Source organism: Panulirus ornatus, chromosome 20, assembly GCF_036320965.1.
Source record: "Panulirus ornatus isolate Po-2019 chromosome 20, ASM3632096v1, whole genome shotgun sequence".
Lineage (NCBI taxonomy): Eukaryota > Metazoa > Arthropoda > Malacostraca > Decapoda > Palinuridae > Panulirus > Panulirus ornatus.
Genome location: NC_092243.1, coordinates 5,531,886 through 5,547,721, shown reverse-complemented (window position 1 = coordinate 5,547,721; position 15,836 = coordinate 5,531,886). Strand labels below are relative to the sequence as shown.

At 37.8% G+C, this 15,836-nt stretch overlaps 1 protein-coding gene across 4 annotated transcripts in view; it reads right to left on the bottom strand.

Moving 5' to 3' along the window:
* The window catches only part of mor (SWI/SNF- related protein mor), a 47,161-nt gene that overhangs the window by 11,740 nt on the left and 19,585 nt on the right, over positions 1 to 15,836 (bottom strand). For 2 of the 4 annotated variants that reach the window (XM_071674575.1, XM_071674573.1), the window contains 8 exons: positions 15,563 to 15,731; positions 9,510 to 9,712; positions 6,630 to 6,835; positions 4,333 to 4,543; positions 3,261 to 3,457; positions 3,032 to 3,149; positions 1,512 to 1,616; positions 146 to 355 (listed from right to left, as the gene is read on the bottom strand). In XM_071674575.1, the coding sequence (XP_071530676.1) occupies positions 146 to 355; positions 1,512 to 1,616; positions 3,032 to 3,149; positions 3,261 to 3,457; positions 4,333 to 4,543; positions 6,630 to 6,835; positions 9,510 to 9,712; positions 15,563 to 15,731 (1,419 nt within the window). The remainder of the gene's footprint in view (positions 1 to 145; positions 356 to 1,511; positions 1,617 to 3,031; positions 3,150 to 3,260; positions 3,458 to 4,332; positions 4,544 to 6,629; positions 6,836 to 9,509; positions 9,713 to 15,562; positions 15,732 to 15,836) is intronic. The other 2 variants (XM_071674574.1, XM_071674576.1) reach the window with 1 other exon arrangement.

Sequence of the window (15,836 nt, the reverse complement as noted above, 5' to 3'; positions counted from 1 at the left end):
CACTTTTTTCCCATACTTCCAATTCTATTTGTTCTATTTATTCCACCATGGCAATTAAAAATGTGATCATTCTATATCATTCAGTATCTTACCTTCATCTGACCGAGTGTAGTTCCAGCAAGGTTTACAAAAGTATTCAACTCACCTCAAGAGCCTCCAACAAAAGTAATGTTTCCTGTTCCGTCCATTCACGAGCCTGACTGGCAGCAGACTTGTTTTTAAGAGCCCCTGTCTTTTTAGAATACTGATCAAGTTTGAGCCCAAAGTCAGTGCCTATGCTGAAGTCAGGCTTTTTATCAGTAATAGGTTTCTTTTCAAAATCCATCAACTGTTTTGCTGCCGATGGCTGGCTGACCTGTAAGTGAGGAAAGTAACAGTTCATATGAGCCAAATATATGTCATATACCAAAAAAGGAAACAAAACTTCAATTTCACATATTCTGAATAGAAGGTGCACAGAGAATAAAGGCAAGGGTAAACAAATGTGACTATAGATTTCTAGACTGAAAACAAGCTGTTAGCTTGGCTCCATCATTGTAATATCTTAACCATTTAGGTAATGTTCATTGCATTTATTCACCATTAGCAAGTCAGTGAAAGAAACAAATAAAACAATGGCTTTATTTGGTCACATCCACTTCCTAGCTGTCATGCATCATGTATCTGAACCAGAAACGACTATCCACAGCCCAGCTTCAAAGACCGGTATCATGGTTTCCCTGACCGTTTCATATGCCTCGGTTCAGCCCACAAACAGCATGACAACCTCATATACCACATCATTCCAGGCTACTCAGTCCCATGTATGATTCTCATCCTTCTCTGTATTCAAGGCAAATTCAGTGATTGTTTCAGTTGCCATCTATGGCAAGCCAACAAAGCTTATCAAATGTACAAGATTATCTTGTGAGAAATTATATGCATTCACTGAAACCAATGCCATCCTGCTACCCAAGTATAGACTAATCCTAAGAGCAGTGAAAGGGTTAAATTCTATGCTTGAGAAAACATTTTTCCATAAATTTTCCCCATAGTAATCAACTTGACTGAATCCTAAATGTAAATATGCAAGTGAATGTATGTTCCCACTTATTTTTCTGTGAAATGGTCATACTAACATTCATTGTATTCTTACAGAAATCAGAATCAACTGATGTCAACAGAGACCTACGATTAATAGGAAAAAGTAATCAACATGCAAAGAAACATGGCAACACACCAAAGAGCCTATGGTGAGACCCATGTTTTTCATACAATACAGAAGGCATACAAAATTGCTGAAATGTGGAAAATTAAGCTGACATACTGTATCACCTTAGAGTACCAACCTGGGCATAAGCTCCATTTATGCAAGAGTTAACTGGTAAGTATTAGGCATATAGGGTTAAAGCAAAGACAATATTCAGTTAACTGTTGCACAACACTATCACAACATAATTCTTCACTACACAAAAAAATTGTAAACTCAAGATGCTTCTCAAAATGTCACTGTGACAGTAAGAGGTACAAACCTTGGGCGGGTTGACAGACTGAAGACCAGCTGGCGTGTCAGCTAAAACATGGAAGTGGGAAGTTGGAGGAGGCCCCATAGGGGTTGGTCTGGCATCTGCATCAACCTAAGAAAACAAAAATCAACTTTTATCTTGTATTCTTATTAAATCCTATCCACCTGTACCATGGAAGCCAATCTCAAGTATGTTTCACAAACTGGAACAAGGTGCATACATTCAATCTATGCCAAACATTTTGGTTACTGGCCTATCTTAAATCTTAATACATGAAATGTTCCACTGAAATCTAAAAACAGGTTTACTTTAAATGTATAAGGGAGTAACAGTAGAAGAGGAAAAGTGGTGTTCATAACATATACTCCTCGAAAGAATTTAAATGAACTGAAGCAAATACAAGTTGATAAAGCACAAACAATTAGGATGGTGCACAAAGCAGTAAAACATGCACTTCTCAGGGTTAGGAAAGTACGAATAATAAAGAAATTTAGTAATAATGTCATAATGAGGACAGAAATGTCATAATGAGGACAGAGAGTTGTAAACACACAAGATGTCTGTGTGTATACATAAAAACTTAATATACCAACATGTCATTGAGCATACTACAGTCATATGGACTGATACATCAATGCTAGATCTTGCCATTGAGGTTATCATATATGAAATCCCAAAGGTATAGTTTGATTATGTGGTTAATGAGGACATAAAAAGAGCAGCAATGAAGAAAATTACACAAAACTCAACCATTTCTACGGTAACATAAACTGTGAAACAGAGTTTGGAAGCTAGAAATCATGAAACTCTGGTGAAAAGTTCTATGATATTTATAAGGAACAGGAACATGGGTACTTCTAACCTTAAAGCCAAGGGTAAAAAAAGTTAGGGTGGTTGAATATAAAAGAAATATATCAAAAGGCAAAAGAGCTTAGTGATGTGCTGCAGCAAAGCTTAGGGAAGAATCCCAGCCAACGAGCATTTGAGAGATTTAAGAGAGGAAGAAACAAGTATAGCAGGGTAAGAAAGGATGGACAAAAAAAGAAAAAAAAGGAAGAAATGCTGAAAAGATTATTGTGGACAAGGCAGCAGACAATCCAAAACTTTTCCGCAAATTTGTCAGTAGTATATTGCCATCTAAAGAGCAATAATAAGGCTAGGGGATTCAGAAGGAAGAGCTGTCGAAGATGATGTAAAGATATGCAAGGAACTTAACGACAAGAGCCAAATATAGAAAACAAAAAAGAAAAGAATAATTTCTATACAACACAAGACCCCTCGGGGTTTCTGCAGCTAAGTCTGACGCTGCATTCCATGCTGGAACAAGGAAATAATGGACCCCTCTGGAGCAAGAAGGCCCTTGAAAAGACTGTGCTACTTTCTTTTTAGCGACAATAATAGAGCCTTGCTGAAGGTGACTGACTTTTCACTTGCACGGTAACCACCACCAGTGGAATCCAGTAAAACAGAAGAGATAGAGAAAAAATTATAAACACTTGAACACCCACTTCTTCCCTACTACTTGCCTGGTAATTAATCAATCCCCACTGTTCAAGGAATGCATGTACACGCATCACAGCACAAACATCGCCAGCAAGATTACGACGGCACGCAGTGGATGTTAGGTACTCTGTAGGATTTAATCTGGAAACAAAATGAAGGAGAAATGAATATTAAAGCTCATGCAATTATTGTCTTCAAAAATTACACAGAAAAAAAAAATTTACTATCAAATCCACATATAATGTCACTAACCTGTAAGTGTCAATCATAAAGTTTCTATATGCAAGATATATTTCTGGAGTCTTGGATTTATTTTTGCCATTAAAAAATTCTGGAAGGCCTCTTTTCTCAATAGCATGAATGGCATTGTAATCAAACCAGGCAGCATAACTAGGGACAATTATATGATGGGTCTGATCAGTTGCAGTGTCCTCACTTTCCGGAACAGGCTGAAATATCAAGAACATCTATGAAATAAAAGATAAAATCTAACTCACCATCTTAAATATCATAAATATTCAGAAACTCTGACAATAGGTAGCTAAATCTACCAACTAGCATGATGGTACCCTTAACTGGTTAAGGAAGTATCAAGATTTTGCCTAAGAAAGGGTTATACCAAATATTGGTTACGATAATATAGTTTTCTGCAACAAGTCAATTCTGTAGATGTTTAACAAAGGTTCATCTGGAGCTGTTTCAAGTTGTTCATCCAGATGTGATTAAAACGTTTCAGTACTTACTCCTTACTCAATTCTGATTTCAGAGAGCAAAATACTAGACTCTCTATCTTTCTGGCTGGAATCTCAAACATTTTTGCTTGGTACCTTTTTAGTATATTCAACAGAATTCTGGTTAATCTATTCATTGTTTCTTCTAATTTGTAAAGTTTTCAATCTATAGATACTTTGATTCCTTCTATCCGGTGCAATACATAACCGATCATATTTCAGTTCTCTAGAGTGAACTTCAAAATCGTTCAATTTTTCCTGATAATTTGAGTACCATTCCCTCAGTTTTACTTGTAAAAATTTCTGAATTCTCCCCACCTTATTCACTACATAAGGAATGTATAAGGACTATGCTGGTTCTTGTACATAATGCCACTTGCCACCCTCATCTAAATCTAAAGATGAACTTCATTCATATGCAGAGGTGTCATAAGTCAAAAACAAATGGAATTAGCAAAAAAAAATTTCTCCCTCGCAAGACTGTTCTCTATGTCAGTTTTTTCAATAACACTCTTAACAAGCTTTGATCTTAAACACCCAAAATCTTCTAAAACTAAACAATCTAAAGATCTATAGAGCTGAGGTTTACTAACTGGTCCTTCAGTTTTTTCTGTCTTCTCTCCTCCTTCATCATCTAGGTCCATATAATTTCCACCTTTACTGGGCTGTATTTTGGAACCAGTTGTAACCTCTGTAACAGCAGGCTCAGGCGTTGGGTCCTCCATGTCTCTAGTGAGATCTTCTTCCTCTTCTTCAATTTTGGTCTTTTTCACTGGTTTCCCAGGGGTGGTAGTGTTGCGTGAGCTGCAAGAAAAAGAATATGTTCACTCACAAACAATTCTGCATTAGCACAAAACCAAATAATACTTATTACTAAAGACTTCTTAGTCACAGGTCTATTGATATAAGTGCCCCAGAAATCAATTAATCACCAATAGACCCTAGAAACTGGAGATATCAACTTTAAGTTAATGCAAAACAGCTTTCCTTAACTGTTCACATACCCTTCAAACTCCTTAGCCACACTGACATGGCAATGAGATTTCCTTGGCCACACTGACATGGTAATGAGATTTTTAAAATTACCTTCAGTCAAACTTTACAATGACTTTCACAATTAAACAGAGTTGATCACCTGTAGCAACCTTACAAGATGAATTTTAAGTAACTTTAACCCTTCTACTGAAGTTCTTTGAAGAAAAGGCAGCCATCAACTGATGACTTTACTGGCCTCTTGTCATTTCTTTTACAAAATGTGGTCAAAAAACATTTTTACAACTCTAAAAGATAGAACATTTTCAAAAGCTTTCAATTTCTTTCCCAATATATCTTGGGATAAGGGAGAAAGAATAACACCCACGTATCTCCTGTGTGAAGTAGAATGTGACTAAGAAGTGCATGAGCAGGGGTAGCAGGAAGTCTTCCTCTTCAGTATTACTTTCCAAAAGATGGAACAGAGGATGAAACCAAGCAAGAATTTTTTTCCTTTAAGGAATAGTCATATGTTCTGGATGCAATCTCACTCATGTCTGTTTCCTGGTGCTACCTTGCTAATGCAAGAAATGGCCATCAAGTATGAAAGAAATGAAAGAATAAAAAATCAGCTAGCAAAAATATAAAGTAATAAAAACAAAATAAATACATGTATACCATCTGACCTTAAAAAGCCATTTCAATGCTTTTCATATGTAAAGCACTTGTATATACACACAATAAGAAATATAGAAATGACAAAATGAAGATGAGTTAAGGATAGCTTTAATCCAGCCTTTGACAACATGAGAAGCATCACTGGAGTAGAAGCTCATCTCTTCATCAGACAAAAGCCATCTTCTCTTGCACCATAAGCAGATTTTTCAATTTCTCCATAATCATCACTCAACATCGTTTTGGAATGATTATGCATAAAAACAGTTTAGGAAGATGCTAGAACTGCTAACCTTGTGAGAATCCTCTCAAGAGGCTGGATCTGGCCATCATGAGCTGGAGATTTTCAGTAATGTTTCCACTGTTGACAGAGAATACAACTAGGCTCACTCATGAATAATTTTGGGCTCAGGAAAGTAAAAACACAAGTGCCCCGAGTTTATTCGGCATGACTTTTTTTCCATCATTTCAAAACGAAAATACTTGAGAGTAAGGAGGAAAGCAGTTAAAGTCCAGCTGACTTGTTATATCATCTGTAATTTATGGAGGTCACCTCCATTGCGAGGAAGGCACAAGAAAAAACTGTCTGCAATTTTCAAATATATTACACTTACTACCAACTTCTCTCAGACAATGGCATTTCTTAAATTATAAATGTAATAAGATTGTGAAGCCACACCTTATAATAATAGTAAATAACTCCAGTGAAATTTCAAAAAACATTTATTATCTGCGAGATGATGCAATCCTAAATAAAAAGTCATTTACCCATTTGAAATCTGTCTGTTTCTTATCAGCACATTTTTCCTACCCTATCCAATGTCATAAACAAAATGAATTTCTTGCTTACAAATCTTACCTTTAAATATCATAAGTGCTGCTAACTGTTGCAAACATATCAAATCTATTATTATTACACATCTACAGAACCCCTTTTAAGAAGCTATTACCCCATAACTCATTATCCAGGGTCTCCAGCATTTTCAAGGCTGCACTATGCTCAGAAACAGGGACAGAATGGACTCTTCTGATAAGACTGTACTCTGTTTTGTTAAATGGCAATGACAGAGCCTCATGAAAGTTGCTTTTCATGGAAGGTGTAGCCCCATCAAGCAGAGTATCAAATCTACAACATAATGAAACATCAAATGACTGTAAAATAACATAAAAAAAAACTTATTCTTTGGCAGAGATCACAGAAAGTAGTGAGAAACTCACAAAAGTTTTCTAACTGCAGTCTTACCTTTTCTTTTTATATCGAGGTGATGGTGGTGATCTTGGTCTCTTCTTGGCCTTCTTCTTTTTATCTGGATCACTTAGGCCCATTGTATCATCAACGCTCAAACACCCGCGGTGTTTTTTCTTAGTTCCACTATCATCTACCTCATAATCTTCCTCATTCATCCACTCATTGTAAGATTCAAGGTCTTGCAGCCAGTTGGCACATACCTGAAGGAAAAATATTTTGTAATGTCCACACTATACACCCTGACACCAGATATGAGGACGCACCATCTTAAGACATACTCATAAAAGACAAGTTTTTGTTCATAAGTTCAAGCAAATTCCTTGGACAGAAAAGAATCACTGACATCTTTGGAAGTTGAAAGGCTCTACAGGATTCAAAAACATGGGAAGCCAGGGGTGTGAAGTGTTCCTGGTGAATGATGATTCAATTCCAATGTATCTATTTAAGAGCTTGTTTGGCTTCTACTGTTACAGGGCTTTATCAAGCATGATTACTTTTATCTCTCATTCCAAAAATTGGAACTGAAACCCTATGACCTTACTGGTAATCTAGAAAGCCACAAGGAGTACAGGGATCAGCAGCCTCTTGGCTGACTGTCTGATTCCCAACATAATCATAAAGAAAAAGTTCTAACTAAAATTAACTGATTCTGTTAGCCTTTGAAAAAGATCAAAGATTTTCTAATATATAATAAGTAGTTATCTATGATAATCACAATCAAAATGAAACTGTTATCAATAAATTTCAAAAATGCTTGCTGGTGAAACCAATCATAAGTAACATATATATGGGGGTAACAAATGCCAAACATTCCTGATTCACATTCACACTTACACAACTGCAAATGTAACAGACTAACCAAATTCATCAGAGCTTACAAAGTAAAGGTGTGCTCTATGTGTATGTAAAGATGTCTTAAGTCACAAGTAACTAAAACTAGCAACAGGAAAAACACTTGTGTCAGTTATCCATATAACAGGAATGGGAAAGGTACATGAAAGGTTTTCTGACATGCAGAAAAAATGCAAGATGGGGAGCTGACAAGGATAGTGTATGACAGTATGATTAAAGGGAATGGTGTGAAAGAAAGACCACCTGCAACATGGGGTAATAGAGGAGAAGGGTACTGGAGGGAGGGAAATGGTTCAAATATGCATGGAATGGTGTGTGCAAAGGAAGCATGTACAGACAGGGATAAGTGGGGACTATTTTGCCATGGCCATCCCCTTGATGGGAGTTCCTGTAGGGCATGGGCATCCGAGATATATGTAGATAGTTAAATAGACCAAGAGGAAAAGGTACAACCCTTTGTGTGTGTGTGTGCTAGGTACATATGCCCTTGCATATTAGTGATAATTTCTGGAGCACTAATCATTGTGATAATGATTCAGCAAATGTCAAACTGTTATCATTAAAAGAGGAAAGGAATTTTGATAAAGATACAGATGAAACAAAAGCAGAATACAAATATAAATATCAGTGATCCCTAGAGCAAATAACTGAAAATTCATGTATTAAGCATGCATAAATACCCCTAACATACAATAAGGGCTACTATGTGTAGTAAATTAATTTTTCATACATGATTGGCATTTCCTGCAGCAAGGTAGCACCAGAAACACATGAAGAAAGGCCACATCTGCTTACATCCATTTTCTAGCTGTCATGTTAAAGTAAAATGTTCTACACTATTTTTCTGTAATGTTCATTGTGTATCATGTGACAAAGACTCTCCTTAAGTGTGATGTCTGTCAAGTAATACAACAAAAATACAAATATGAGTACATGACTACGAGTGTAAACAAACCAGCAATCCTCGGCCTACCTGGCATGCCAAGTCCAAATGCCTGAAAAGCAACAAATGAGGTTATTCTACCTCTTTCTTATTCACTCTTCTTGATATTCCCTCTAAATGTTTAAGTGATATGACTAAATCTTTTAATATTTTTTCAGTAACCCCTTAATCAGGGTAACCCAATTAGATACCATGGCTTCACCCTACAGAGGTTAAATGAAGCCACTGTGTAGTCACTATAGTTGTCACAATACTGGCAGTTTATCTATCTATCTGTACCTACAATGCCCATTCCCTATAGGAACTGCCCCAAGGAAGTGGCAATGGCAATAGTTCCCATAACTGGTGAACTCCAGTGTCGCTTCTTAGCCTTTAGTGCCTCATTATCAATACGCCACTAGCAAAGGGCACCTCAAGTAAAGTGTTTCCTGACCTAATGTTCCTACCCACTACTACCTTATATGTATAATGTTCAAACCTAATACTTCTACGTAATGCTCTTGCCTAATATTCCTATCCACTAGTTCTATCTAATATTTCTACATAATTTCCAATGCCTAAGCTCCTACCAAAAACTACTATCTATTGGTTCTAACATTTTGCCAAAAGCCAAGGCAAGTACACAGCGCTCACTGCAAGAAAATTTTGAGTACTGAAGAATGAGTTGTGTGAATCAAGCGTTATGTGGGTCAAGCAGAGATCATACATTTGTGGACAAAATGCAAACAGTCCAAATGCAGGTGAAACAGAAAGAACAGACAGCTACCTGGATCAGAGGTCTGCAACTTGGCAGCCACTGAAGTGCTGGCTCACTATGCAGATGTCACTAAACTTCCAAATACCTAAGCAGGTAATACTAGTAATAAACCTCCCTGATTGGTGGCTGCCTACTAACTGCCTACCTCCAACTACCTACCGACAGTTTACACATCAGCAATTACTGATCTGCAATAAGCCATCAGTTAGGCCACTTCCGAGGAATTATATCATATAGATTCTATTACAACCTAAAGTGGTAGCACATTTACCTTGAATCTCACCTACAAATGGACTGCACAACTATGACATATGGAACCAACCTTCCATTGCCCATCAAAGAATTGAGGTGACTCAGGAGGGTCATAATCCAATTCTACGCCTGATGCCCATGAATCATATGAATCAGGCATGTAGAAGAAATGGAACAGTGTCTGTCGGTCACGACGCATCACTGCGCGTGCAAACTCATCTTCAAGTGGATCTTGCTCATCATATACAATGTGAGATGCTTCTTCCTCTTCTTCTGTTGAATACAAAATTTACATAAACAGCAATTCAATGTTTGTATAAAATTTTTGATATATCTTAAAAGATGTATTGAGGCAATAATAACTTTCATTATAATGCATTCTAATCTAAGGAACCAAATGTAATAGCACCCAGCACAAACTTATACCTAAAAATTCTTCAAAAGGTAAAGAATGGAAAGAATAATTCTAAGACTCTTGTTCCCCTGTCATCCTTCTATTTCTGATTCCAAAAACAAGAATTTTTCTGGTCCTTCCTAATCCTCCTATTTCTAATTCCAAAAAACAGGAATTCTTCATCAGAAAAGGGAAATGAAGGCAAGTACACAGTAACTTTGGGACTGCTTTTTACATCAGCCATGAATTAAAAAATTCCCATATGAAATCCAAATCTAAAACACATTTAAAAGGCAAAATCATAATGACATTCAAATTCTTTGAAACCTTTTGCAAACAGTACTAGTCTTGACATTGGTTCCCTGAGTGTAAACTCATGAATGCAATAAGTTACACCTTCCTCTCACTCTGTACAACTTCCTACAACATACACACATGGTGCACAGTAAACCCAACTGTTCACCCTCCCCTTAGGGCTTGTTGATAAATTGAGTATCTCACTTTGGTTAAGGTATATACTTACTTAACTCCTGCCCCAGGAGTCCCCTCTATCTCTATGAGGCTCATGCAGCACTGAAGGAGCTGGCCACATCCACCAAAGGTCACAAAGTGATGTGATGTGTGTGCATCTAAGTGCAGAGTTTTATCTATTTATCCGTATCTGTGATGCCCATTCCCTTCCAAAACTCACTCAAGGAGGTGGCCATGGCTAAAGATTCTCCTCAACTAATGAACTCCAGTGCTGCTTCTTAGCCTTCAGCACCTCACACTTAACAGGCTAATGGCAGAGGGCAACTCCAGCACAGTCTTTTCAGAGGCTCCTACCAAATACCGAGTACTACTACCTAATATTCCAACCTACAATATCCACCTAATGTTCCAACCTCCCACTTCTACCTAATGCTCCCAATTATTTCTTCTATCTATTGCTCCAATCAATTTGCCAAAAGGCAGGGCCAGTGCATAGTGCTCACTGCAGGAAAATCTAGAGTTAAGAAGAATGAGTTGAGTGAATCAAGTGATGTCAAGTGCTATGTGTGATAAAGAGAGGTTATATGTAAGTGGACAGAATGCCAACAGTACATATGTAGGTGAGACAGAATGAAAAGACAGTTACCAGGATCAAAGGCATGCAACTTGACAACTATACGGGTAGTAGCAGTAATATACCTCCCTACTTGGTGGCTGCCTACCAACCAATACCTACCAGGTGTGAGTTGCTTCTGCCATCTCACAAAAAGACAACACTTACCAAAGTAACCTGTTCAAATAAATTCTGACTCAATCTATTTCTACTAAAATCCATACTCTTGTGAGACTAATGCTGATAACCATCAGAGTAAGAACATATGAAATCAGACGGCACACCTTTTTGAACTCTAAAAGTCTTGCATGTCAAGCCAGACATACTTGGTCATGAAGACTAACTTTTGGTACGTACTGGATTGCTACAGTCCAACAAGAATGACCAAAAGTTGATGATCAAAGAGGATTTGCACAATCCAGCTAAGCCATATATTATCATGAATCCTATTCATTCTAACTGTATCACTCACACCTGCTCCCTTTGGGAACTCCTTTAGGGCTTAAGGCAGCCATTGCAAAAAGTCTCCATAACAGGTGAACTCCACCACAACTTTTTAGCCTTTAGTGCCTCACCCCTAACAGGCCACTGGGAGGAGGCATCTCTACTGCAATGTTTTCAAAGGTACCTATCCAATGTTCCTACTGACTCCTACCTAATGCTCTTGTCTACTAATACTTATGTCTAATGCTACTAACATTTTGCAAAAAGGCAGGGCTAGCACATAGCATTCACTGCAGGAAATTTAGTTATAACACATGAGTTGTTAAGTGGTATGGGTGACAAGGAGAGATTTGTATGATTGTGGACAGAATGCCTACAATCCACGTGTGGGTGAGGAAGAAAGTAAAGACAGCTACCTAGGTTAGACAAGTGCAACTTGACAACCACTGAAGTTCTAGCTCACTATGCAGCCATCACTAACCCTCCCCATACCCAGGCAGGTGGTAATGGTAACATACCTCCCTGGTTTGTAGCTACCTACTAATTATTACCTACACGTACGCATATCATCATAATAGGTCCTAAATGCAATATAACGAAACAGCTGTAGTTATCCATTAATGAAAAATGAAATAAAGTGTATGATCACAAAAGTAATTCTTTAGTCTCACTTAGTTTAATCTACAATTACGGCAGAATATGCTTTGGTTGATGCACATGAAAATACCAACTGCAGATAAAATCTATATAAAATATAGATTGTACAAAGGCAAAGGGGATAAGAGTGAGTGCTCAAATTACAGAGGTATAAGTTTGTTGAGTATTCCTGGTAAATTATATGGGAGGGTATTGATTGAGAGGGTGAAGGCATGTACAGAGCATCAGACTGGGGAAGAGCAGTGTGGTTTCAGAAGTGGTAGAGGATGTGTGGATCAGGTGTTTGCTTTGAAGAATGTATGTGAGAAATACTTAGAAAAGCAAATGGATTTATATGTAGCATTTATGGATCTGGAGAAGGCATATGATAGAGTTGATAGAGATGCTCTGTGGAAGGTATTAAGAATATATGGTGTGGGAGGCAAGTTGTTAGAAGCAGTGAAAAGTTTTTATTGAGGATGTAAGGCATGTGTACGTGTAGGGAGAGAGGAAAGTGATTGGTTCTCAGTGAATGTAGGTTTGCGGCAGGGGTGTGTGATGTCTCCATGGCTGTTTAATTTGTTTATGGATGGGGTTGTTAGGGAGGTAAATGCAAGAGTTTTGGAAAGAGGGGCAAGTATGAAGTCTGTTGGGAATGAGAGAGCTTGGGAAGTGAGTCAGTTGTTGTTCGCTGATGATACAGCGCTGGTGGCTGATTCATGTGAGAAACTGCAGAAGCTAGTGACTGAGTTTGGTAAAGTGTGTGAAAGAAGAAAGTTAAGAGTAAATGTGAATAAGAGCAAGGTTATTAGGTACAGTAGGGTTGAGGGTCAAGTCAACTGGGACGTAAATTTGAATGGAGAAAAACTGGAGGAAGTAGTGTTTTAGATATCTGGGAGTGGATCTGGCAGCGGATGGAACCATGGAAGCGGAAGTGAATAATAGGGTGGGGGAGGGGGCGGCGAAAATCCTGGGAGCCTTGAAGAATGTGTGGAAGTCGAGAACATTATCTCGGAAAGCAAAAATGGGTATGTTTGAAGGAATAGTGGTTCCAACAATGTTGTATGGTTGCGAGGCGTGGGCTATGGATAGAGTTGTGCGCAGGAGGATGGATGTGCTGGAAATGAGATGTTTGAGGACAATGTGTGGTGTGAGGTGGTTTGATCAAGTAAGTAACGTAAGAGTAAGAGAGATGTGTGGAAATAAAAAGAGCGTGATTGAGAGAGCAGAAGAGGGTGTTTTGAAATGGTTTGGGCACATGGAGAGAATGAGTGAGGAAAGATTGACCAAGAGGATATATGTGTCGGAGGTGGAGGGAACGAGGAGAAGTGGGAGACCAAATTGGAGGTGGAAAGATGGAGTGAAAAAGATTTTGTGTGATCGCGGCCTGAACATGCAGGAGGGTGAAAGGAGGGCAAGGAATAGAGTGAATTGGATCGATGTGGTATACCGAGGTTGACGTGCTGTCAGTGGATTGAATCAGGGCATGTGAAGCATCTGGGGTAAACCATGGAAAGCTGTGTAGGTATGTATATTTGCATGTGTGGACGTATGTATATACATGTGTATGGGGGTGGGTTGGGCCATTTCTTTCGTCTGTTTCCTTGCGCTACCTCGCAAACGCTGGAGACAGCGGCAAAAATATATATATATATATATATATATATATATATATATATATATATATATATATATATATATATATATATACTTTACATTTTGGGGATTGTATGAGAGCAAAGGGTTGATAGTTGAAAGGGTGAGAATGGTCTCCTTTCTTGGGGATGGGCTGCACTAAGGTTTGCTTCCAAGAAAAAGGAAAAGTCTAGGTTTACTGATAAAGACAAAATGGGCATACAAGGATCATAACTACCACAGAAGTATACTCCCACTAGATACATGGAAGTATGCCATCTGGGCCATATGCCTTGCCCACATGGAGCTGGGAAAGAACATGCCTGACCATGCTCCAAGAAAACACAGGAGATGACATAGATTCAGTCGAAGGTAAAGGAAAATCACCTAAAACTGAACTAGAGGTAATGTGGTATTAAAAACAGCAGCTATACCAGTTAGGGACCTAGCTATAGAATGAGCTGGTCAGAAAAGATGATGAAAGGATGAATTACTAAAGTTATTTGAGATGCTCTGATATGGACCAGAAACATCAGCCAAAGTAAGGAGTTAAATCAGCAATCATTCTTTTAATAAGGGTGTGCTTGACTTTGCAAAGAACAGCATGCAGTGATTCTGCAGACATGAAAGCAGATTAGGTTTCAGGGGATGGATGATACACCCCCCTTAGATTTTTCCATTTTCTAATGAATACATCTTATGACACAAAAAAGGGCATCATGAAAATGAAGCAGCTCTCAAAAATGTACACCTGGACCAAGACTGCAGACCTCAACACAGTGTAAGACAGTAAAGGCTTCTATCCTACAACCCTACAAACACCAACTTCACACAAAACTTTAGAACTTTTTCATGACTTTTTAATGATATTCATGAGTTTTCTATGACCATGAAAATAAGTATACTCTGAGATAATCTAAATGGATCACAAGTTGAGAATACTTAAGGGATTATAACATGATATATCAAATTAAATGTACTATAAATAATACGCACAGTATACATACACACATGGACTGTCAGTGTTATAACTACAACCTCTACATACACAAAATACGATGCAATCATCTCCAGGGCTGTCCACTTTCTATCAATTCACTCTGTCTATTATTCATGCTACACCCACTGCCATTGCTTGGTTTTCTGATGAAGGGTTGAAAACACTTTATTAGAAGCTGAAGTTTTGTGACACTGCTTCATTTTGACCAGTGATAACACTCTATTAACTTAAGAAAACCTTAAAGCTATTGCAATGTACTTGGCACCACTCATGGGCTTTTATATCACATTCCATTGTATATCCCAAACAAATGAAAAAAGTGAAATTTATCAATAAAGAAATGCGGCAACAAAACAAATTTTACCACAATTCCACAGACAATATGACTACAGATCCAAGCATACAGAACAGTATAAAGACATCAAAGGTGTCCTCAAGAACCAATGATGAGTAATAAGCAGGTTATAATGGACAAATACTTTCCAATCTGAAGTAAACAAAAATGGCTCTATGCTGAAGCAAGTGATGCACACGATAACTTTGAAATATGATGTACTTAGGAGGCACTGCCATTTCCTGGTAATCTGAGAACTACAGTTGTGACTGCACCATTCATAGCTGGCTTCCAACCAGTGACAATAATTCTGAGTTCTTTCCATGTCATCTTATCAAGATTAGGTATTCCATTTAAGGGATTATCCGTCAAAAAAAATGCCATTAGCAAAGCCGAGGCACCTATGTATCCAAAGGCAAATTAGTATCAAGTGCAGAAATAATGCTTTTACACTCCCAATCTCCAAAGGTGAAATAGCATCAAGTGCAAAAATAATGCTTTTACAATCCTAAATCTATAAATGTCAACAATCAATTGGGAAATATATCCTACCTTACCTGTTACTCTAAAAGGAGAATTAACCTGAAACTACTGACCAACAATCTTTCCATCATGTCTCTTCACAATGTCCTTCAGTTCATTGCGGAGTTCTTTATCTACTTCACTATGTATAAACACCGAGGGCTTGTTCCAGCATTTGTTAGAAAGCAAACTCTTCTCGATCTCACGGAAGAGCTCTATGTTGGCATCTTTACGAGACGGCGACTGAAAAATAATTGAATAACAAATTAACAATTAATTGTGTTAGTAAGACTTATGGAAATAAATCATCACTGCTCTTTCCTAGTGCACCTGAAAATATAACTGACA